At 41.5% G+C, this 23,700-nt stretch overlaps 1 protein-coding gene across 7 annotated transcripts in view; it reads right to left on the minus strand.

Annotated features, from left to right (window-relative positions):
* Positions 1-1,094: 1,094 nt before the first annotated feature.
* The window catches only part of JAKMIP2 (janus kinase and microtubule interacting protein 2), a 39,659-nt gene continuing 17,053 nt past the window's right edge, over positions 1,095-23,700 (minus strand). Inside the window, exons 6-22 of one of the 7 annotated variants that reach the window (XM_052689840.1) lie at positions 21,540-21,686; positions 20,254-20,394; positions 19,266-19,322; positions 18,942-19,061; positions 18,368-18,496; positions 17,474-17,557; positions 17,125-17,187; positions 15,145-15,243; positions 13,833-13,931; positions 13,478-13,531; positions 12,591-12,656; positions 12,165-12,233; positions 11,120-11,197; positions 10,039-10,242; positions 9,006-9,071; positions 7,451-7,523; positions 1,768-1,851 (exon numbers count right to left, since the gene is read on the minus strand). In XM_052689840.1, coding sequence (XP_052545800.1) covers positions 7,473-7,523; positions 9,006-9,071; positions 10,039-10,242; positions 11,120-11,197; positions 12,165-12,233; positions 12,591-12,656; positions 13,478-13,531; positions 13,833-13,931; positions 15,145-15,243; positions 17,125-17,187; positions 17,474-17,557; positions 18,368-18,496; positions 18,942-19,061; positions 19,266-19,322; positions 20,254-20,394; positions 21,540-21,686 — 1,527 coding nt within the window. In that variant the 3' untranslated portion in view covers positions 1,768-1,851; positions 7,451-7,472. Of the gene's footprint in view, positions 1,852-5,994; positions 6,104-7,450; positions 7,524-8,023; positions 9,072-10,038; positions 10,243-11,119; positions 11,198-12,164; positions 12,234-12,590; positions 12,657-13,477; positions 13,532-13,832; positions 13,932-15,144; positions 15,244-17,124; positions 17,188-17,473; positions 17,558-18,367; positions 18,497-18,941; positions 19,062-19,265; positions 19,323-20,253; positions 20,395-21,539; positions 21,687-23,700 lie in introns of those variants that run through there. The other 6 variants (XM_052689841.1, XM_052689839.1, XM_052689835.1 and 3 more) reach the window with 6 other exon arrangements.

The raw sequence follows: 23,700 nt of genomic DNA on the forward strand, positions 1-23,700 counted from the left end.
AAGTGTCAGTCTGTAATTAGGGACTCTGTAATCCATAGATTAGTGGCTCCATACTCCGAAGTCTCCATCTGTTGTGCACACCGGAATCATTGTATGTCTGGTCTCAGACCTGCTTCAGGCTTGAACGTTTTTTTGCAGGATTTTCTTTGTTGTGCAAAGCGGCCCATTTGTGCCCGACGCTCGGTGGCCGTACGCTGCGGCAGGCACTGCAGGGCGCCTCGCGTCAGGCTGCGGGCTCCTCTGTCCAAGCACGGATGGGGCTTTGCAGCCTATTTTTCTCCCATGCTCAGAAACTGAGCCCCCCTTAGCAGAGCACACGACACGGTTCCAGCCGTGAGGGTTTCGGTACGTTCGGACAGTGCCACGCAATCGGAAACCGCTGCTCTCCAAATGATGCAGAGAGAAGACGGACCCTTCGATGCGCACGCAGCCGCACTCAGAGAAACGGTGAGCGTCGGCCGTGCTGCCCAAAGCTGCAGCTGCGGCACAGCGCGGTTCCTCGCTCACCGAAGGCTGTTTTACGTAAAGGCTGCACAACACGCGCGGCTCGGCTGAGTGGCACAACCGGAACAAACTTCTTTCTGCGCGCAGGAGTCACACTGAGCTCTGTGCGACCACTTGGGCGTCTTTCTGAACAAGCTAAAGCCTCCTAAGAAGCATGACCTGAAAAGTTAAACGCATGTGGTGCACCAGGATGGCAGTGGAGAACATTGGCACCCCAGGAAGATGAAACCTGGCAAAATGACAACTTGTTCTCCGTCATTTTCGTTGCATCTTTATTTTTTTCAACCCGCAATCAGCTCAGTCCTCTTCCCACGCGGTTTGTTCGCACGGTATCGCAGCTTGCCTTCCAGCGCTATTCGCGTCCACCTGCACGGAGCCCCCCAGTTCTCTGACTTCAATGCCGAAGTACTCCGCGTACAAACGGACCTCGCGCCATTACCGCCCCAGCAGCCGCGGCGCTGCCCGTCCCGCCCAGAGCGGCACGGCGCGCGCATCGCGGGCCCGGGGAGCGGCCGAGAACGGCGGCGCAGAGGGCGGCAGCGCCACCTGCCGGCCGGCGGCTCTCTCTGCGTCCCGCGGAGTCGCGCGCAGCGCTCGCGCGGTGCTGGGGAGTCCGTGGTAACGCAGAGAACGGAGCGGCGTTCGGCGCAGGGCGCTCTGCCGCACCGACCGACAGGGCTGTGCATCACCTGCGTACCGCGCGGCCTCTCCGCAGCAGTTAACTGAGCCCCATTCTTTTTTACAGGCTGCTGTAGGAAGTCAGCTCTCAGCAGCTCAGAGCATTGGTGTGCGAAGAGTTTGTAAAATGAATTCTGATGTCTTTTTCTCAAAGTGAGGCAAAGCTCGATAAGGGCTCCCCATCTACCTGAGCCACGCGAAACAGGCAGCATCTTCTCTTTATTTTTTCCCCTCGGTACACAGGTGTAGCACAAAGTCAATAATGCAAAGATGGGCCCACGCTGGGAGAGCTGCCTGCCCTCCTCCCACCAACCAACCCGCTCAGCACAGCCTCTGCAGCTCTCCCTGCGCCTGCGCTCCCCACTGTGCTGCGCTATGGCCCCCTGGGCCCTTCCACTCTCCCTGGAGGCTGTAAGCAATCAGAGCAGAGCAGGCCAGGAAGGTGCGTTCCGTATGTCTTAGTTGTTCAGCCTCGACACAGTCACAGAGCCACGGCGGTTGGAAGGGACCTCCAGGGCTCCCCTGGCCCAACCCCACACAGCAGGCTGCACAGGAACACGTCCGGGAGGGTCTGGATTCCTACAGAGGAGACTCCCCACCTCTCAGCGGCTGGGCTGGGGCTCTGCCACCCGCACCACCAACCAGATTCCGGACAGACACTAAACATCTCTGTGAATGTAAAGTGAGATTTTTTTAAAAAATGCTGCTGTTTTATTTTTTCTTTATACAAACTAAAACACCAGAGGTCATTGAATCCTATATTAAATACATAAATTAAAAAATAACCATTCATAAAACTTTACATACAGTAAGGATTCTCTTCTACACATTAATACATATAATACAGATACGTGTCCAGTGGTTTATCAAAGGGTTTCTGCCAAATCATTAACACTTCTGTTCTGGAGTAAACACCAAAAAAAAACAAAAAAAAAACAAAAACAAAATTATATCTAAAAACAGGTGCTGATGTGAAAAAGGGCAGGGAAAAACAAACAGAAACAAATAAAAACTTTCAGTCACCAGCCACTGTATGGCCGTTCATTGAACCTCGCCCCAATGAGAAGAAGCCTGGCCTATCCAGTTCTCATGGAATGCCAGGAAACTGAAAACTTTGGAGTTTCAGAGGATGTTCCCCACTGAGATGGCAGCAAGGAGTTGGAAAATGAAGAATGTGTGCAAAAAAAAAAAAAAAAAACAAACCACCAAAAAAACAAAAAATAAAATTTACATGGGTCTGCAGGCACGCCAGTGAGAATAGAGCTGTGAGCCAGGCTGGTAATACGGCAAGAAGCCCTATTTCTTTCTCAAACCAAACTGCCTAAATTCGTCTCACCAATTACGTCTTTGTCTGAAGTGCTTGAATTGAAGTGTCTCTGAACTCTCCTGATTTGGTGGAGAAAGGGGAGAAAAAGTGGCAAGTTTGATTTTTGTTCAGCTGACTTCCATCATGTGTGTGCCTCATCTCCTGCTGCGACGGTGTGGAAGTAGTGGAGTGCTGTGTCCTGCTCTAGTACAAACAGGAGGAATCAGGGCTATGTCTACCATCCTCAAGGACTGAATAAATTGCTGTGGGTTTGCTGGCTGACTTGAGGGAGGGGCTGCAGAGACTCGTTTGAGAGGACTCTCAATACCTTGTCTCAGAGAATATCGGGAAAAACAGAAAGCCTTGGATGACAGCTTCAGGATACAGAATGGTGGAGGGAGAAAGGAAAAAAAAAGAAAGTAAAGTAAGGAAGAACAGAACCACAAAGAAGTACCACAGAAGATGTAAAACTAAACCATGAGCGCATCAGCTGCTGTAGCTAAACAAGTCTAGATTGAATTCCCCATACCTAGGTTGGAAATACATTTTCATAACCTATAGCAATGATTTCCTATATACAGTAGTGACCAGACAGATAGATGTGCATATATACTTATATGTATGTATCTATATGATATAGATACATATGTATATATAGCCAAACATTTTGTATCAAACTCATTTTTGTCAGGCAGAGAGGAGGAAACTTGTATTTTACCAGCAAGTGTGTTTTAGGCATGGCTCATGTAATGCTGCAAGGAGAATAAAGCAGCTGTTGTTCAGTTCTCTGGAGGGACTCCAGCAATCTTTCTGAAATTTGCAACACCACAGTACCCTGTGGATGCTCTGCCACCTCCCACCCCTCCCTCAGCCCTTGGAAATACAGCACCTACACGCATATAACAAGAAAGAGTAAGGGAGGGGAAATCAGGCAAGAGAAATGAGCACAAGATGTGCGCAGCGCAGGTCATAGGGCCTAAATAATGAAGCCTGTCACAAAATCAGCAAGGTATGTTCTAAAACCAGACAGTGTTATCTGCTATGCTTCTGCCCTGTGATTGTCTGTAACAAACATTTCCAGTTTTTATTTTATTTTTTAAACTAAAGTAGAGATGGAAGTTACTGCACCACCATGAAAACACATGCTATACTCATGCTTCTCAAAGACGAGCCTGGCATTATAACGTCTAGGGAAAAGTTTCCAGGCTGCATTTACTTCCCACATACTACTGCAGCCAAGTACGAAACAAACTTGTGCTCCAGCAAGGGAGAAAGAATGGTGGAAAGGGGAAGAAGGAATAACCAGACAGGAAAAAACAACTTTTTGCACTTAAGAAATTGTGAAGTGATCCCAATGTGTCACAAATGTGGAGGAGGCTCTCAAAGGGCCTGACTCCAAAGTTTCATGATGAATTGGCAGCAGCACCCTTGGAAAGCACAGGTGATAGGTTTGGGCCAACCTTATCCATAGATTCTTCTGCAACACAGAGCATGCAAACATACCAGCATTCATGTAACATACCTGCCTACAAGCCTGTTACAAAAAAATAAAGTAAAATGGGGCCAAACAACATATAGCTAGTGCAGAATTCAGTAAACCCCTTGACTAAAATGGACTGCTTCACGCAGCTCCATTCATTTCGCAATTTAAATTAATTTTAAGGAGCAGAAAGTTGCTGGTAGCTGCTAACCTTTAATGGAGGGCTCAACAGAACTTCCAGACATGCATGAAATGAGGATCTTCTCAGTCTCTGACAAACAGAACCCAGTGTTGGACATTAATGAGTAAAATCTATTCCAGCTCCAAAACATTTGAGGGGCAGGCATCCTCTGCACTAGATGAACTTCATTCCTGCTACAGCCGAGGAATAGCTTCTGCCCTACTGAGTTGCTGTGCAAGTTACTTCACTGCTTTGTGCCTCAGTTGCTTCATCTGTGAAAATGAACAAGCAAGCAAAGGCAAGACTCTTTGTAAAGCACTTTTAAAGCTTCTAGTATGCAGAGTCTGTGCGCATAAAATTTGGAACACCTGAGCCCTCTTTTAAGGTTTAAGTAACGCACAGGCTGTCTTCTACACTGTTACGTGGAAATCCATTTTTTTTCCCAGCTGAAATTAAGGCGCCGCTGTGGAAGACACAGCTCAATTAAGCTTTGCTACAGGAACCTGAAGTCTGCACAGGCAAGACCCTGTTTCCAAGGAAATAAAAACAGAGGCAGAGAAGTGCACTGCTGTGCCTAGCTCACACAGCACACCATGAAGAAAGGAAAGGTGGAAGCAAAGGTGCATCCAACAGACACAGAAGCTTGGCAGGGTTTGTTGCAGGTGCCAGCTCTCCTTGGGGTTTGCTTTTTACCGACTAAAGGGACACGCAGCTGCGAGGGCACTGCTTGCCTTAGGGAGACAGCAGGACTGGGTTCCAGACTTGGTCGTGAAAGAGATACATAATGCTTTGAAATGGAAATGACTTCTAGTTATTATGGTAATATCTAAATGGACTAATGACGCTACTTCTCATATCTAGTAAAGATGCCTTCACATGGCTTTCCCCACTATTTGGTAAACGCATTCTTGGTCAAGAAGCCAGCTAACAAAATCCATTTGACAAGCCAAACCAAAATATTTATAAGGGCTTCTTATGCTCAGTAGGATCAAGGCTGGAACAAAATATCTGAAAGCTGATGCTCTGAGGATCATACAACATAGACACTGGGGACTGCTTTCTTTCCTTTCCCCTTGAACACATCTTCTCAGAAGCCACACTCTAAGTTCAATCCAGTGCTCCTCAGCATGTTATTCTTTTAATGAAACCAAATATGGAAGTCTGAGAAGTATCTGACAAAGGACAGGCTTTTCTTCATGCATGGAGTATGAAGAGATAAGACAACTCCTCCAGAAATATTCCTTATGCCCCACATCTGATTCTTCCCTTCCTCTGCCATGTACAATGGTGCCTTATAGTGACCTCAAATACAAAACATGGTGGTTTGTCCTGCCCACAGTGCAATAAGCCAGAATACATTTCTCCTTTTTTTTTGCCCCCACATTGCAGCTGTCATTGTTCCTGAGGTGAACACCAAAGGGAGAGAGAAAGAGCCTCCCTGCAGCGAGAAAGTCCGACAGTTTGAACAGAACACCTTATGGTCAGCATCTCTCTGCACAGCCTAAGCGTTTCTCCTGCTCTTTCCTCTTATTTTTTATCTGTTTGTGGGATATCAGATTTAAACAACTGCCCTGCACAGCAGGGATAGATTTTTCTGTTGTAACTTTGGTTCCATGCCCAAGACACACTCTGACTCAATCAGCTGGAAGCGGATCCTTGCTGATTCCATTTAAGTTTTTCTTTAGCAAAGTAGGTTGACAGTTTATATTTCTTCCCCTTTTGTAATTTCAACATATAGAACTTCATTAGATGCAGCATATATCATAGCTTTAGACAGGAACTGTCCGTTAATGAATCTTGAGTGATGGCTTTAAAATACAAGGTGGTTGTGGTCTTGGCTACAGGTTGTTCATTTGTTTTTTTGTTTTTCTTAAACAGATGTAAACAAGGTTCTCTTCATTGGGGGGTTGGAAGCATTTGCTTTTCTAGGGACAAATCTGTGTGGCCGGGTGCTCTAAAAGTATAAGAAAAAGAACATCTGTATCAGATAAGTGATAAGTTCACTGCCTACCTATCCAGCTGACAAACAGAATCTATCAGAAAGGTGAAAGGATTTTTTTCTTATATTACCAGCTAACTTGGCAGACTGTTTCTGCTCCCCATCTATTGGACACTACAGAGTACAGTCTTCTGGTCAACTGAAGTTCCCACAGGTATCCTCAGGCAAATAGTTACACATCAGTCCATGGAAAACTGTCAGTAACTCTTGTACCAAAGTTGCCTAAAATTTACCAGATATGACAGCAGGTGATACATTTGTGGTTTTACCCCAAATCTAGGACTTTGGCTGATTCAGTAATGAGTCAAATGCAGACTACTTCTGGTTCAAGGAAATCTTCCCTGTAATATGGAAAAGAATTCCGGGTTTCAGATTTAAGTGTGGGAGAAAACAGCTTAGTTTTTCTTTGCTTCCTCAGCGTTAAAATCCACATGGTAAAACTCACTGAGTGTGAGACTGAGGCAGACCAGACTTCTTTATGCAATCGCAAGTGAAAATGTACATACAAAGCACCAAAAAAAATGCAGGTAGTAAACTCCCAGAAGGAGCAAGAGAATTCTGGTCTGGATGCTAAATATGCTGCATATGGCCTCATTCACACACATTACATTCTGAACTTGTTTCAAATGTTGTCCATCCTGATCTCAAAAGAACAGCAACGAGCTGTGCCTAATCCTGTCAGAAAAAGAATCCAGAAGGAATCATCTGCAATTGTATCAGTTTGCTCTAAGAGTTGAGAGACTGTTAAAGGACAAACTGGAGCAGCGCTCCAACAAAACCAAAGTTTTCTCGTTATCAGATTGTTCCTTATGTCTATTTCAAGGAGGTGCTGTAAGTTTTTGTTGTTTTATTATAGATCTGTTTGAAGTCTCTTGTAAAGTTAATCAAGTCAACATACATCCAGTGGAAGTCAAGCAGTTTTGCAGAGATCACCCTAATGGTATTCATCTTGGTAATTCTAAGAACCAGAAACTTAGATGGCACAGTGAATTTTACCTGCTGTTCTCTTAATTATTTGATATTATGAAATTCCTGTTGGCTTTAGTTTTTGCAATTACAAATGGCATAGTATAATTAGCAAGCTTTGTCAGTTCATTCACAAGAATGTTGGACAGTGTTGGTCTGGCTGCAATGCCATCTGTTAGATCAGCAGTGATCACTCTCCACAATGAACTTACAAATTGCAAATTGACAACGACTTCCCAGATTCCTGACTCTGGACGTGCACAGAACACACGAAGTCTGATCCTCAGCACAGCGCAAGAAGTACCAGATTTCAGGAGAAAAATAACATAGTCTTACCTTTTCAAGAGGCACATTGACATCAAGGCCAAAGAATAAAGGCAAGAGAGAAGAACAAGAATAGAAATAGAAACTGCAGAAGAAAAAGACAGCATAAAAATAAGAAGTCATGGCATTGTAAGCACCAGGATTAGTTCTTTTTGCACTCTGAAGGACAAGTAAAGTAATTCTATGTTCAGAATACACTGTATTTCCCTAGTTACATCTCAAAGCGTCACATTACAAACAGATGCGATTTATTTTGGTGGCAAACTAGAATTTGCACCACATTGAAAGCCTGAGATACAGCTGTCACTGTAAGCCACTGTGGAATGATGGAAGACACAAAGCTGGACATCAAAACTAGCATGAGTAGTATTTTAAAGTAGGTTAAAAAACAGTGCCTGTCATTTATGCTGGAAATAACCTGCAACTGTAAGTATACACAGTGTTACACAATATCAAAACCTAACCATTATATTTTGAAAAAATTGGATGTGTCATTTTAATCACAAATGATCTCCTGGAATGTGAATTTTTATGAATAAAAAATTCTGTGGAATACTGACACTAAAGAGTCTCGTACTCAAGGTCTCCATATGACCACTGCATAGATTTTATTTTTGTTTTGATTTTCACTACAGATTATGAAATATTTCCATGTTGTATACTCAAGAAAGACACCGAGTTCTTGTGTCATGAAAATACTGACAGAAAAGTGGAAGGAATTACGTATATCAAGTTTTACACTGAACTCATTTGTTTCACTTAAGGAACATACATACAAACTGGGGGGGCTCAGTGGCACTACAGTCACTGTACTGATAAAGCCATGGTTATAGCTCACATATGTACTTTGATATTCACTAATACGACTACATGGGCAAAGCTCTCACTGGAGATGCATCTTACATCAGTACAGCATTCCTAGAAAATACATCAATGGCAAGATTATGATGCGCCCACACTGATCTTTCTTCAGCAATCCTATCTAACCTATCAAGAATTAAGACAAGTTAATGTGACAAAGAAAAAAGCAGCACAGCTCCGTATATATTTATGTGTATCTTTGTATATATAGAGAGAATGTGGATATGCAACTTGACAGGTCAGCCAGGAGCAAGATTCTGGTACTGCATTCATATTGCACAATCAATTGCAAACTTCAGTAAACAAGAGAGCACTAGAATCTGAGCTCCCAAAGGACAGTCTCTGTACCTTCACTGAGCTTCATTTGCTCCTTCCTGCTCACTACCATCACCCTGCCTTAATGGATGTACTGCTTGGAGACCAAGACAGCCTCTCACCACCAAATAAAGGTTTCAACATTTGGCCCAGTATCATTCACCATAATTAAAAAGTGTTCAGAATTTATTTCCTAAAATGAAACAATCTGTTGTGGAAGAAGCTCTAAGATTAAAGTCAGAATACACTAAAAGGCAAACACTGAAAAAAGCATAGTAGAAAAGCACTAAAATGTACAGCTGATTAGGTATAAAAAGAAATCCACGTAGTTCAAAAGAATTAGGTCATTACTTTCAAAACAAGCCTGCTTCAGAAACAAAACAAAACCAACCTTTTCCTCCAGATCCTTAATTTGTCTCTTTTGGATGTCAGTTTTGTCTTCTAAATCTCGGATCCTCTGGAAATTAGAAAAGAAAGCAACTAGACTCAGTAGCTCTGCTCAGCTGAAAGCAACCGAACATCTGAAGTGACAAAAGCCCAGAAATTAACGAGCTCACTTCTCTGGCAGGTATGAACTTATGGAGCAGCACAATTCTAGCCACTAGCCCTGCCTAACAGTGACTTTACCTCACGTATGACCACTCAAAACATGATGTTGTGTGTATTTTACTGCATCCTCAAAACACTGGGAATTAGCATCAACAGTGGATGTTTGATAGTATTGATTTTACTAATCCTGTGGTAAAGATATGGAAAGTGTACAGTTGTGATTATACTGTTAGAAATATATCAAAATTAAGATTTCTCACAGTATGATGTATTAAAAAAGGACTAAAATGTTATCAGATGTGAAGTGTTAAATGTTTATGGCTAACACTAATTCCGTGGTTAGCTGGGTGTGCTAAACTCATACTCAATGTGGTTTTAACAGAGATAGATACTTCTATAAAAACTGCGTAATACAACTTAGAAGTTTAGCACAATGGGAAGAATGATCCCACAGAGTTACAGACTACAAAACTGAGACCTTGAATCTTTGTGTCTTTTTTCTACTTAGCCAGAGTCTATGACAGATGGCCAGTAACCAGGAGAAACCCAGAAGTGGCAGGAAAAAGATACTTCTATGCGACATGCACCAGAACAATTTATGCAGTTCCTACTGAGACAAGTCCAATAACTAGGGCAGCCACTTTTAAGGATGAAAACTGCTTGGATTAGAATTTTAAGACTCAAAATACTTCTAAAGACCACTCCACAAGCTAATATTAAGGGTTTATGTGCACAGTAAAGACATGAAGTATAAAACAACTCAGGAAACTAGATGTCACGCATGCCTGTGACCTGGAGCCTGCCCAGATTTGGCCTCAGTTTTTACTCTTACACTGCAAAGCTGCATAGATACACATGTGCTTTTTTCTTTTTACCTGATGAGCCTGCTGGAGCAGCTCCATCCTCTCCTGAAGAATCTGGCAATCATATTCTCTGCTTTTCCTCAGCATCTGGCGTCTTAGCTTTTCTACTGCTGTTCTGAGCTCTTCCTGCTGTTTTTCAGTGAGCAGTTCTCCAAACTTTATCACTGTTTCTTGCTGCAAAGCATTGTACAAGGTGGCCTCAAGCTCCTGGATCCTCTGGTCGATGCAATACCAAAAGTCAGTTAGAGACAGAATTTTTTTTTTTTTTTTTAAAGAAAGGGAGGACAGGGAGTTGTGGCAGATTGAGGCACCTGCATGATGGTCCCTGTGCTCAAAAGTGCAGGAGTGTGACAAGCAGAACTTACAGAAGGGCCCAGTGCTTAAACCAAAGAAGCGCGCACTTATTTGCATGGTATGCTAATACTGTCACTGACACCTCTTGGTGACTTTTTTTTTTTTAAGTGGTTATAGTGATGATCAGGAGTTGGACAAAACTTTCATATGTATTTCATAATTGCAATTAAAAAGATGAATATTTCACCAACTCTAAAGCTGATTCACTGCACTAGAAATAAGTCTTAAAACAAGACAGACTGAAAGTCAGTGCTAGACTAATTTTGCTCTTAACCCTGCTAGTCATGAGCATTGCCATTAACTGACAAACCAAATATGCTGAACTTGTGTGGCTGTTTACCAGACCTACGTATCAGAATTTGGTACAGCAGTGTTTTACAGCAGGAAATCTTGCTCTTTGTGGCACATCATCTTCTTGCTATGGCATGCACAAAATGGGCCCTCTAAGATTCCAGATCTGAGTTCTAGTTGATTGCACTGACTCCATTTGGACTTGTTGACATTAATGAGCAACATCTGCCTTCAGATGACAGAAGAGTTTTGGACTTCAGGAGCTCTGCCTTTTTATGATGTGCCAGCAAATCCTAGGCGCCCTTTTGAAGTGTTGCAGATGCATGGGTAGTGTGTCAGATAAAAGATACCAAGAGGAAAGCAAAAACCTCTCTTCTTGATCCAGATGGAGCCTGTGTCGCACTACAGTGCGAACCAATGTATGCTGTAGCACTTCCTTTGTACATACCATGTATGCCTGGTCAAGAGCTTGCTTCCTGTAGTCTAGTTCTTCCTCCAAATAACCTTTTATTTTGCAAAATTGCTCCTACAACAAAGGATCATTTGGACAGAAAAATGAGTTAGTTACTCAAAATGCTTGGGAAGTTTTATTAAATCAACGGATATCTGACTTAGGTAGGACTAGAAGACTGATCTACAGCTGACACTGCAGGGTTATTGGTATTTGGCTATCTCAGATAGAAGAGTAGGAACAAAAACAGCTGTGTTTGCTTTTCATGATAATACATCTCCTACATAAAGCTAAATCTATAATCTCTTTTCTTAGTGGTGCTGCTTAGCATTTCAGTAGTAGCATTTCAGTTTTTGTGCAGACAGCAGCTCTGGAGGCATGGACAACACCTTCTGTTGATCTTCTTATTTTGGAATAAGTGTGAGAGTGCAATCAACAGAACAGGAACCGAATCAGGCATTTTCATGACCATGTTATTTGGAGAAAGATGCTGCATTTAAGTCCTCAACTTAAGCTTAATCAACTTAAGTATGGACATGCCAACTCATGCTGGCAGGCTAATTTTAAAAGACTTCCACTAACTAGAATAAGAGTAGTATAAAAGTACTGTAGCAAGTTTATCTGTGAGAGTTTTACCTTAAAGATTATATAGGTTTAAAGCACAATGAAATAAAACAGCATGAAAATTATTTCCCACTTATCTATAGAGAATAAAATGCAGTACCACTACTAACTTTTAAACTTTAATTGTTTAAGTTTAACATTAAGGCAAAGAGTGTGGTCACTTACATCTCTGAAAATCACCAAGCAGCATCTGAGTCTTTGTATTTTTTAATAAACAGTTATCTTAATAAAAAAAGTTCTCAAATGTCAACTGTTTCTCTTTCCTTTATTCTGCTGTTGCACATGAAAAAGAAACTTTATGGACTAATAATCACAGAAAGCCTCCATATGTGTTTTGCCAAAAGACCAGTTTTTAATAGCTTGTGGCACGTCAAGTGTGACATATTTCTAAGAAGTCATTCAAAGAAAGTCTGCCTACCATATCGCTCTCCAGTTCCATCATCTTCTGGTGCAGAGCAGCCTCAGCTCCCTCAATCTGCTGAATCCACTGCAGGCAAAAGAATGAGAGCTGTAACCTGCTGTGTTTTCTAGGCAAGTAATGTTTTATTTTACTTTGTATTTCCAGCTATTCTGACCACATTGCTCGTGTCTGGTAAATCTGACATCTCTGCCACTTTAGCAAGGTGTTTGGGACTGTGATTACATTTACATTAAGGTATTCCTATCCTTGCAAAATCTCTAGTTGATGCACACTAATATAAAATACTGCTAGCAGGGTTTTCTTTTTCCAAGAAATTGCCTCCTATACTAGAAAGTTTGATTATATTTCCAACAACAGAGCTGAAAATTGACAGCATTATATGAGTATTAGATAAGACTTGAGAAAAGCAAGCACACATTTTACCTTTTCTGCCAAAGACAACACAGTGGAAGCCTGAATTATAGCCACTTGCTCCTCATTTCTTAAATTCTGTGAAGAGAAGGAATAAAAATTAGCTCTAGTTTCCTACATGGATACAGATTATCCATGCTATACACACTAGGTCTACATCAAAATGTCCCAGGTCTGCTAACATAAAAGAAAGAAGAATGCTTTATTTCTTCACAAGCTATGGACTATGTTTTCACACTGCTGCACCTCAGGAGAAATCTAAAGTTAGACCCATTTGCCTTTGGGGTAGCTTCTCTAAACCAAATTTCCATAACTTCTTGAAAAACAATTAAGCTAAAGCTCATCTGTTTCAGTACACACAGAGATAATCACGATCCTTCTTTTACTATTTCTTATGCACTCTTATATCTGCATATCTACAACATATCTAATGTTGACCACAGATAGAGGATATTCTCTTTCACAAGGATGATTAAGTGGGCAATGTCTGCTTAGAAAGCCACACAGCGTTTGGTATTTCTTGCCTATTTATGAAACTTCTTTCAGAGAAATCTTAGACATGATGAAGATGTGGTGGGCTTATACTGCCAAACTAATTCATCACAAGTTTTTGCTGAGTGCCTGGATTGCAGTCAGGCCTGGTTCCAGATGTCATTTGGCCTCTGGACACGCATTCTTCCCAGTCTACCAAACCAGCTGTTAAAGCTACTGCTTTGTTACACATCCTCTGATTATAGAGGTCCAACAAAAGCTAAAGTTAAAGGTACATGTTCTCTAGAGGAACAATTCCAATATTACATGATTTAACAAATACCTTAGAAAACAGTCAGTTACAGGTTTCACTTATCCTCTGTACAGAATGTAGCTTGTAAAGAGAAAATACCTCCCTCTTAACTTACCCCATTATCACCTAGGATGTCTAATTGTTTTATGAGGTCTGGGATGCTGACATCCTGCAAATAGAAAATAAGATAAAGGCAAGGCACACACATTTTTATCATGTCTGCATTATTTGTCCTTCCTATGAAAAACATTGAGATAAAACATGGAAATGCAACACACACTGATTTCAATTGCTTTTGCACCAGGTTTTGTAATCATACTGAAAACTACAACTACAACTCCATGTGTCAAACAAGTTTCATTAAACTGATTAAACCTGAAAATTTACTGGAGTTATTTGCAGAGATCAATGTAAGTGATTACACGGACAGCCACTCCTGTAGGGAGCCCTGCCCAATGAAACTGACTTACCTTCACCCCTTCCTTCATGCAGTATATCTGTAGAGCACTCACACCGTCTGAGAATGGGTGAATTTGAAGATTAAATGGTGGGGACCGTCTCTCTCTTTCCTGAATATTCATGAAGATGACACCAGAGAGCATGTTAGCATGAATGAGATGCGTAGAGAACTCAGCAAAAGCCACGGCTACTGTTTATAGCATGCTCTACAAACTTCAGTCTCCTCACAGTAGGAGAAAAGCGTTACATCAGCATTTGACAACTGCTGGTAACATCTAATGGCAGGACTCTAGGCTAAGAATAGAGTGCAGAGCAGCATAGGATCCTAAATTCCAATTAATTATTTTACGGCACGTTATTTATTTGATGAATTATGTATGTTTGCAAGTTGTCTGTCGTCGGCTAAGACTGTCATTTAAAGTGATTTGCTCAGTAAAGTGTTGAAAAAAAACTATACACTGCTGATAGTACTACCTTTACGAGCAAATATTTTACTTAAGACTACAAGGATACTTGGATTACATCCTTGCCCATCCTCACATCACATGTTCTACTACTCATGGAAAGCAGCAGGTTCAAGGAAGTTGATAAACATAGCTGTTTATACACCTTCACTGCCTAAAGCCTACAAACCCCTATTTTAAAAGGCCAAAGAAAAATAAAAATCTGAAGATGTTACTTCACATTCCTTTTCTTAGTCAGGCAAGCACACAAGATTAAATTTCACCTTGAAATACACTTCTGGCTTGTGAGCATTTAATTCAATTCTTCATTTCCATGAGAAAATAAACAAACAAGCTCACAAACAAAAAAACCACAACTGGATATCAGCAGCAATTTTGGCTGCCAACTAGGATGCAGTCCTAAGTAAAGTACATGAGGATGGAGTTTAAATCTTGTTCACTGGGTCATTTCAATCCAATTCATTTCTGTTAATTTTAATAGACTCTGGCCAGCACTGTGCATATATCCCCCAGGCCAGCAATAAGGACAAAGCATGCTGACAACAGACTGCTCTGAAGTATGAGAAAAAACATACCTACAAGTGTGATAACTTTGCACAGCCACACCAAAGTTAATCAGCTAAGATTAGCCTTGCTTACTAGGCATCTGGCTCAGACCAAAATGAGTCAAGTACGGAGCTTACTGTTTCCAGGACACTACAGCCCACATATTCCCACAAACTGCAAATAAATGTGCTTGCACTGATTAATTTCTCTATCATATCATTACAGTGTTGGTGTAAACAGTCAAAGTTGGTGTCCAGTGTGAGTGAACTGGTTTCATCTGCTACCAGCTCTACTGCAAGCAGAACATCACTACCTCCAGCTCCAGGTTGCGGAACTCCAGCAGCTCATTCTGGTCCCGGGCATCCTGTAGCTCCTGTTGCAGACGGTTGTTTTCTGCTTCCAGTTTTTCTATCTAATAGATATACATAAATTCATTATCTGCATGACTGTTACATGAGACACTGAGTATTTGTCACGTAACAGTTTGGACAGCATAGGCAGTGTAAAAGCCAAACCTCTAGAGATGATTCTCTAGCTGCCACGTTAACTCAAAGAGTTCATAACTTACAGGTGAACTTCTGCTCACCTTGCTAAACATCATAAAATGCTCACATTAAAGGTTTTCCTAAAGCAATCCAATCCTAGCAAACATCAGTGGGAAGGCTGATGGAAACATCAAGCTAGCTATTGGATTAGTCTGTATTAACTATAATGTGCATTGCTCTCATGGTAAAGCACTGGAATAGATGGTTTGGAGGGGAACTGTACAGTCTTAGAGGACTCTGCAAACAGCTTGGATAAGCACCTATCAGGAACACCTGGTCCTGCCTTGGAGGAGGTCCTGGGCTTGATCAGAGATTCTCAGTGTGTAGCACAGTCGGCACACAGGGACAACTGTCTCTGGATGCAGTTACTCAAGCAGCTATCCTGTCTCATTCGAGCACTCCTCAAGAACAGTTCTGTCAATTAGCAAATAGATGTGAATAACATGCACTGGCCAATTAGATACAACTTCGTTGCTCTGGACAGTTCCACCACTGATCCCCTATAGCCTGCTCCCTTCCACAAGTCTCTGGCCAGTGCCAAGATCTATATTTTGCAATGAGGTTTTCCGAGTGGAGCCAATACCAGGACAGTTGATCTGTATCAACATGCTCCCAAATGAGCCCCCTTGGGTCAATTCATCTGGCTGGGGAAGTATGACACAGGGCTGGAGACTTAAAAGACTTGTTTATGGAAGGGAAGAAGCACAGCTAGGATGCCCTATCTAGAGAGGTGAAAGAAGTTAGGAGATCCATTGCTGGGTGTTAACGGCCTCATGCTGATGGCAGTCATACGTACAGCCACTGCTGTAACTGTTGGTGATACGCAAGCAATGCTAAGGTCCTTCATGGGCTTATATTGCATGACTAAAAATGCATACATACAAATATATGGATATACATATGCACATGTAAATGCTCCAAGTAAAAGAGCAGTGCAAGTTCACAGGACCTAGGGGTGACTCAAGCCCTTAAAAAACAAACAAACAAACATACGGACTATACTGAGACCAGGAGTACAAAAGTCCTGATGTTAGAGGATGACTTCATTTCTGCTACCATTTCATATCAAGAAGCTCAGCTCTGATTGTCCTGTTGAGGCAGCATCAGCAAACTCTTCGAAACAATGCTGCAAGAGCATAATGTTGACAGCAGAGCTGTAATGCTGAGCAAAACTTCCAAGTCTTAGACTAGGATCATCAAGAACTACTACCAACAGTGTCTTATCAGTGGTGGACAGGCCATATCTATCTACATCACTCTATCTGTATATCCTGTTCATATTCAAATACACTATGCTATCCATACACTATTCTTGTAAACACTAGAGTAAACATCCAAAAGGCGTATTTTAGGATCAAGATTACCCTACAGAGTGAACACAATCATCACCAAGGTTGGATAAGACCTCCACGATCATCCAGTCCAACTGCCCACCTATCTCAGTATTTCCCACTAAACCATGTCCCTCAGTCCAACATCTGAACATTTCTTGAACACTCCCAGTCAGTAACTCCCTGGACAGCCCATAGCAGCACCTGATCAGTCTGTCAGAGAAGTACCTTTTCCTAACATCCTAACCTCAATCTTTCCTGGCACAGCTTGAGGCCATTCCCTCTATCTGTATCACTAGCTACATTGGAGAAGAGGCCGACCCCAACCTCACTGTAACCTTCCTTCAGGTAGCCATAGAGAGCAATAACATAACCTCCCCTGAGTCTCCTCCAGACATGCAAAACTCAGGAACGTACCTTGTCTAAAAGCTCTTGGTTCCTCTTAATGAAAAGCTGTTTGTCTTCCACCCAATGGGAGTCCTGTTGAATGAAGCAGTTCTGTTACAGAATAATCAAACCTCACAAGGCTGAAAATTGGAACCACAATACTCAGGTTTTAAAATCCTACATAAACAAATCATGGATCACAAAACAACAGCATATTAGTTTAGCAAGCTTTAGCAAGGCTTCTAAGCACGCTATACCTGCCTGTTTATTAACAGAGACATTACATCTTGGGGAAGTCTATAATGAAATTGTGCTAGGTGTATTCTAAACAGAGTGAAGATACAAAACAGGAAAAACAAAATACACAAGAGGTGCTTACCTGTCCTTTTTGTGCTAAAGTTTTCTCCAAATCTTCTATTTTGGCTTTGTATCTCTGGACTTCTGCCTGGAGCTGCTCCTGAGCCTGTCGAAGTCAAACACAGCATTCAGCAACAATCAAAACAGCAATGTGACTGACTTAAAAAAAAAAAAAAGAAAAACAAAATGGATCTACACCATTATTTCTACGGCATGAGTAATCACTACAAAGATCCTAGCTCTGTAATATTTGTGCCACCTTACATATGCATACAGATGGCAAAAGGGGACAGAGCAGTAGTTCCACTCAAGTCTGTTAATAAACATGCTTTAAACTGGAGCAGAGCAATGGAAGGCCAGATATTCAGTGTGAGGCTCTACTCAAAGACCCTAGTAAGAGCCTGTAACACTACAATGCAATGGAAAGTATAGCAGCAATAGCAGGATGGCAAAGACTTCAGCTGCAACAAGTGAGGACAAGCCCAAACGCAGCAGCCACAGATACAGAAAAGAAGGGAAAAAAAGCTGCATTCAGGTGGGTATTTCTAAAGTTGGTGCAATTTATGCCTTTATGGAAAAACATAGGCCTCCATTCACACACACACACAAATCCAACCCCTTCACACCTGGGCAAAACAGGAGACCATTCCTGTGACTCTGTGCCAAACTACAGAAGCGGCTGCTTCAACATGTCTGTCTAAATGTAAGGGTTTGAAACAGCCAGAGAACAGACCCTTGTAAACAAAGCAATTGTGTCCATCTTCAGTCATCACTCTCTTGAAATATACTTGCCAATGAGTGAAATGCAACAGATAGATGTCCATGAATATTTATCTTCTTTTCCGTGCATGCCACTATGAGAAATCAAAACATTCTGATAGTAATGAAACGCTTTGTCTCTCAGACCACTACTGACCTTGGCTTCTCTTTCAGCATCTATGACGCCTCCTGTTTGCTCTTGCAGTAGTGCATAAGCTCTCTGCAGGGCCTGATATTCCTTTGTCAACTGTCGAAACCGCAGCTCTGATTCTTCTGCAGCTAAACTCTGAGGAAAGAGAAAGGACACGCCTAAGCACTAGACAGCACAGCACTGCCAAAGCAAAGAACACAAGTGTAAGGTATTAAACACAAGTTGGTTTGCAGATCTTGATTTAGAACAGCTTTTATGGTGATCCTGCTGTAATGAGAAGTGATAAGGATGTAGAATTAATTGAATTATGTGTCTTTAAGCTAAAAAGAAGCATGACAAGTTCATTTTCTTGGGAGACGAGAGGGAAGAAGTCACCTCAGACTGCAATGAAGTCATAGCTGTAGAGTCCATGGACTAGACTTTGAGAGAACTTCCCAGTATTTGAGTATATGAAAATGAGGCCGAATTTAATGAAGAACTTGCCATCCAATATGCAGCAATAAAACCCAGGTCACTTGCTTTGGAAGTCAGAATCATTTGAAGATTTGTCCTTGCCTATGGAAATCGAGTCAGATCTTACCTCATCCAGATCATCATCCGGAGTTGCTGGTGTTCTGTCTGTTCTGTATGAGGCCACTGAGGATGTTTCAGAGTCCATGGAATCATCATCATACCCCAAAACTGTGTCTATCACGTGTCTCTAAAGAAGGAAAAACATGGTTTCTGAAACTGCCTGGAAATGGCCAGTATGGGTTTCTAATTTGGAGGATTAGTTTCAAGCCCTATTACCAGTAAAAGGAATCTGAATCCAACAAAACAAAACAAAACAAAACAAAACCACGAGAACAGAAGATGCCAATCAACTTTTACATATCTTTTTTTAATTCATAATTTTTCCTCTTACCTTAATTGGCTTTGAACTCCTTTTACTCCTTCTGCGACGAATGAGTTTTTCCCTGTCCTGGTAAGTGAGATTGAAAAGTTATTGGACTCAATTTTTACCTCTATCTTCTTTTGTTTGCAGCCCCAGAACATTAGACCTACAGATGAGATAAGTCACTGCTTTTCCACTGACTGCTACATTTTTCAGAAGCAATATGATTCCAGGTAGAAGGGAAGATTCATACCTAAATCTGTCTGCCAGCTGAAAATCACTTGATGAAGAGGGAATAGCAGAACAGCAGCCCCTGCTGTTGTGTAGCTGCCTTGGCAGGCGGCTGTCAGACAACAGACACTGATCAATTTCCTGTGAAAGTCACCAGGAGGCTTTCATAGGGCACCCATTTGGGTTCATAATGGGAAGCAAACTGCCTTCACTGCAAAGGTGGTGCTTCCTCTGTCTCAGAGTTATTAAGAGATACACATGTTGATTTCACCACTTCTAGCAATGGTGCCTTAGGAGAAGAAACAGCCTGCTTTGGAGTATCTTTCTCCTTCCCCTCCACAAAATGCAAAGTTATCTGAAAAAGGGATTGTCAGTGTTAAAGGATACAGCATAAGAACTAGAGAACCACTAGCACCATGCTCTTTCCCAGCACACAAAGGGCACTGCGTTGTGTGCATGCATTTTTTTCTCCAGCATGGTTACCTCATACGCCAGCTTGTCACAGCCCTGCCTTGCAAACGTGTGTGTATGTTCCTGAGCTCCACTGTTCAGTCTGTTCATTTCTACAGCTCAGTTCACACATCAATGTCACATTTTCAAGTTGCAGAGACAGCATCCCATAAAAAAAGCTGTTAATCCACACCAACACACTCTGACTTCTAAAGCTACATAGGTGTTAAGAGCAAGGAAGATATGAAACCTCAGAACTCTATTCATAATATGAAATACTAGTGGCAGTTAACTTTGTACAGGAATTGCTGCTAATTTCCTGGTGTTCTGGACATACCCTTGTTAACTCATCAATTATGTTCTGTTGTTCTATGACCTGAAGCTTTAAAAATTCTGTTTCTTGTTCTTCATTAGCCTGATCCAGGTCATTTAGAGACTTTAGTTTCTTTAGTGGAGGATGCGAGGTCATTTTTTCTCTCTGTAGTAAGAAGACATAGATAAAATAAGATGCAACAATTAAACAAGAAAAACAAACATTCTAAATGAAAAGTTCCACTTAATTTATAACTGAATGTACCATCATATTAATATGCTTCTGCTAAATAATTTGTATAACTTGTAATTTTATAATTCATAGTATCAACTATACAAGTTTTATAAACCACAAGCAGTTCTTAACAACAAAGCAGCACAGAAAAGCTGAGTTCTGCTTGAAGAACAATACGGACTTACATCTATTTATTTTGTGGTAATCTAGCTTCTACCCCTTAAAAGCCACATGCATTCAGAGGCCCACCGCATGGCAAATACATTTATCCCCTGTCCAGGGGACATCCCAGTATCTGCTCCATGTCCCCACGCATTTGCTGATACCCCTCAACTGACCATATACAGTGAGCAAGTGGACATTTCAGCTTTGTGAAAAACTCGTATCCTGCCAAAAGAAGAGGAAGGGGAAATAATGAGGCACCATAACTATTTTAACTAGAACACTGTGTGCTGCCTGCTCTGAGCATGTGTGGAAGAGGAAACACCTATAGCCCAAGAATATTATTCCAGCCACCCACAGCCTGCTAACTTGCATAATTTGTGCATCTACACTACTAAAAACAGATGGCAACTCTTGATAGTGGAGCTAAGTTGCCATGCGCACCCATATGCACTGGTGGTGCTGTCCCCTGATGTCTAATGCATGATCACTAAAGTCTCTCCTGCTTGCTGTGAGAGAGGCCAAGGGGCTGTGATTTGCCATCCACGACTGCCATGGAAAAAGAATTCTAATTTGTAATGTCTGCAATAAGTTTGTGTGTCTTCCGGGCATGGGTGAATTGCAGAGTCTTAAAACTGATTAGCCTTGTAGAGTAGAACATAACTCAATACAACTTCTAATTCAGCCTCAAATATAGTTTTCAGGATATTAAAGACTGATTTTATGCGTTCACTCAAAAATACTGCACACAAGCATAATAGACAACATTATGTAAGGCTATTATGCACAAACCTAACCATTGCTGAATCTTGTCCATAGTAGTACACACACATGTATGCACTCACCATGCAAACGTTTCCACCAGAACAGACATATATCATGCAGTAATATGCAATTTTCTCTTCAATACTGACCATTTCTATGTTTTCTTTAGTGACTGCTTTGAGTTTATCTTCTATGCGCTGCAAAGACTGCATCAGTTCATCATTTCTCTTTGTGAGGCACTTGTTCTTCTCCAGGAGAGGTTTACATTGTTTTTCAGCTTCTCGGACACGCTTCAGCTGAATTGATAACAATTGATTTGTAGCAATTAATAATGGTAAGTAGTCCAAATAAGAGATATAGTTCTCTTTTGTGAGAAATATTTTTTGTTAATCTCCCCTATAGGACTCCCGTCACACTAAAACACCAAGCAAAGTGATTACTGGAACTGGCGAAGCCACCCTAGCAATGCTTATGTTTTTACTGATAGTTCTATCAACTGGAAAACTCACTTATAGAGATGAAGCAAACTGACACACTATCAGATAACTGCAAAGCTGCTGCAAGAACTGTAAACGAAACCAAGACCCGTGTTTTATCTTCAAGAAACTCATGGACTTTCTCATCAAAAGACAGATTTACGTAGGAACTTATGCCTATGCACAATGAATGTTTGAGTGAACAAATATTAACTAAAAGCCATTTAAACTACAAAGCAAGCACAGTATCTTATGGCATCTTTGGAAGTCCCAGTATTAATACAGCTAGAGTCTTAACCAAGTTCTTTTCCTCCACAAAATTAGCTCTGTCTGGTAAAACCCAGTGTTAATACACAACGTTTCTTTTCCTAAGGAAGGATAAAGAAGATGATGTGTGCCCAGATTATCTACTTAATGAATGCAAGAATCAGCTCTGTATTAGCATTCATCACTAGGAAGTTCCTGCCTGATGCAGTTCTGCCCTAAAAAAAAACAGAGAGTTCCCTGTAGCTGTTAAGGAGAGTTAAGCACATTTCCTTTTATCATCATATCATCTTACCCATTGATTTTGCTTGAAGCTAGCAAGTGCCTGAAGACCCCTTCTGCTAACAGGAAAGGGAAGAGCTGGTAGGAGGTGGTTACATCTTCCAACAGCATCACTGTTGGCAAAACTACCTGCCTTACCCTACAAATGAAGAAAGCTATTGCCAGTCTGATTGTATCTCAAAGCACACGTGCTACAATCAGAAAGATTAACGTGGTGGAAGGGGATATAGGAGTGTAAGAGCAAAGGGACCAGCATGGATGGAACCACGTTACAAAGGAAAGATGCTCACCATCTCCAAAGACCTAGGCAATCAGGATAGACTTCACAAGGGAGGGAACTTCAACCAGAGATCCTGGCTCACTGGCAGTCAGCCCTTAAATGAGGTCTAAGAGAGGAGCAGCCAGGCTCCACCCCTTCCTGTCCCACAGGTAAATTGCTGCACCTGTGTTCCCAGGGCTGACGGCCCTTTCCCAGGTGCTCCATCAGTGGTTCAGGCTGTGACTCACTTACCTTACAACATGGTATTTCCAACAGTTCCTGCCCACATTTAGTATGTATTCTTTATAGTCACATTATGCAAGATAGAATTTTGAAGCCTTTTTTTTTTAAAAAAAAAAAAAAAAAGGTTTTTTTCTGTGAAAAAGTCGGCTGAAGATTTAATGGCATGAGACAGCTACAAACTATTCAGTATTGTAGAAATCTGAGAGCTTTTCCTAATTGAAGAGAGGCATGTGAACACATTTCTACTGTTATTACAAACTTGTTATTTTGAAAATATTAATTTAAAAATATTGAGGAGGCTCAAGCCAGCCATACTGATATGAAAGGAGTGCACCGAGACTCCTATCTGAAGAACAAAATAAATAAAATATCAGAATTGAATTTCAGCACCCTCATTCTTAATCATGGAAGTAAAAACACTGAGTGATCAAATCACCACCTAAGAGTAAATCACATACAGAAATCAGTTTACTGCTGTCCATTCTATCTATAGCTGATTCTTGTCTCTTCTCAAGTATAGGACTACAGGCATCATGTGATTTACATCACCATATACTGTTGTATGCTCCTGAACTCTTGAGAAGGTCAAGGAAGGAATGCAGTCACACAGAAACCAACAAGACTCTTCCATTGTGATTTTCGCCCTGATATAACTTTACTGAGATTACTCAGTAATTCTGGAGTGAAAAGCCACCCCAAGTGCCCTAGGAGACAATCCCAATGGATAGAAAAGGCACATTTACCACATGCTTGGAGACTCCTCTCCTCATCTGCCCTACAGCTCCT

The sequence above is a fragment of the Tympanuchus pallidicinctus genome, unplaced genomic scaffold (assembly GCF_026119805.1).
Source record: "Tympanuchus pallidicinctus isolate F22 unplaced genomic scaffold, pur_lepc_1.0 scaffold25, whole genome shotgun sequence".
NCBI classification, from domain to species: Eukaryota; Metazoa; Chordata; class Aves; order Galliformes; family Phasianidae; genus Tympanuchus; species Tympanuchus pallidicinctus.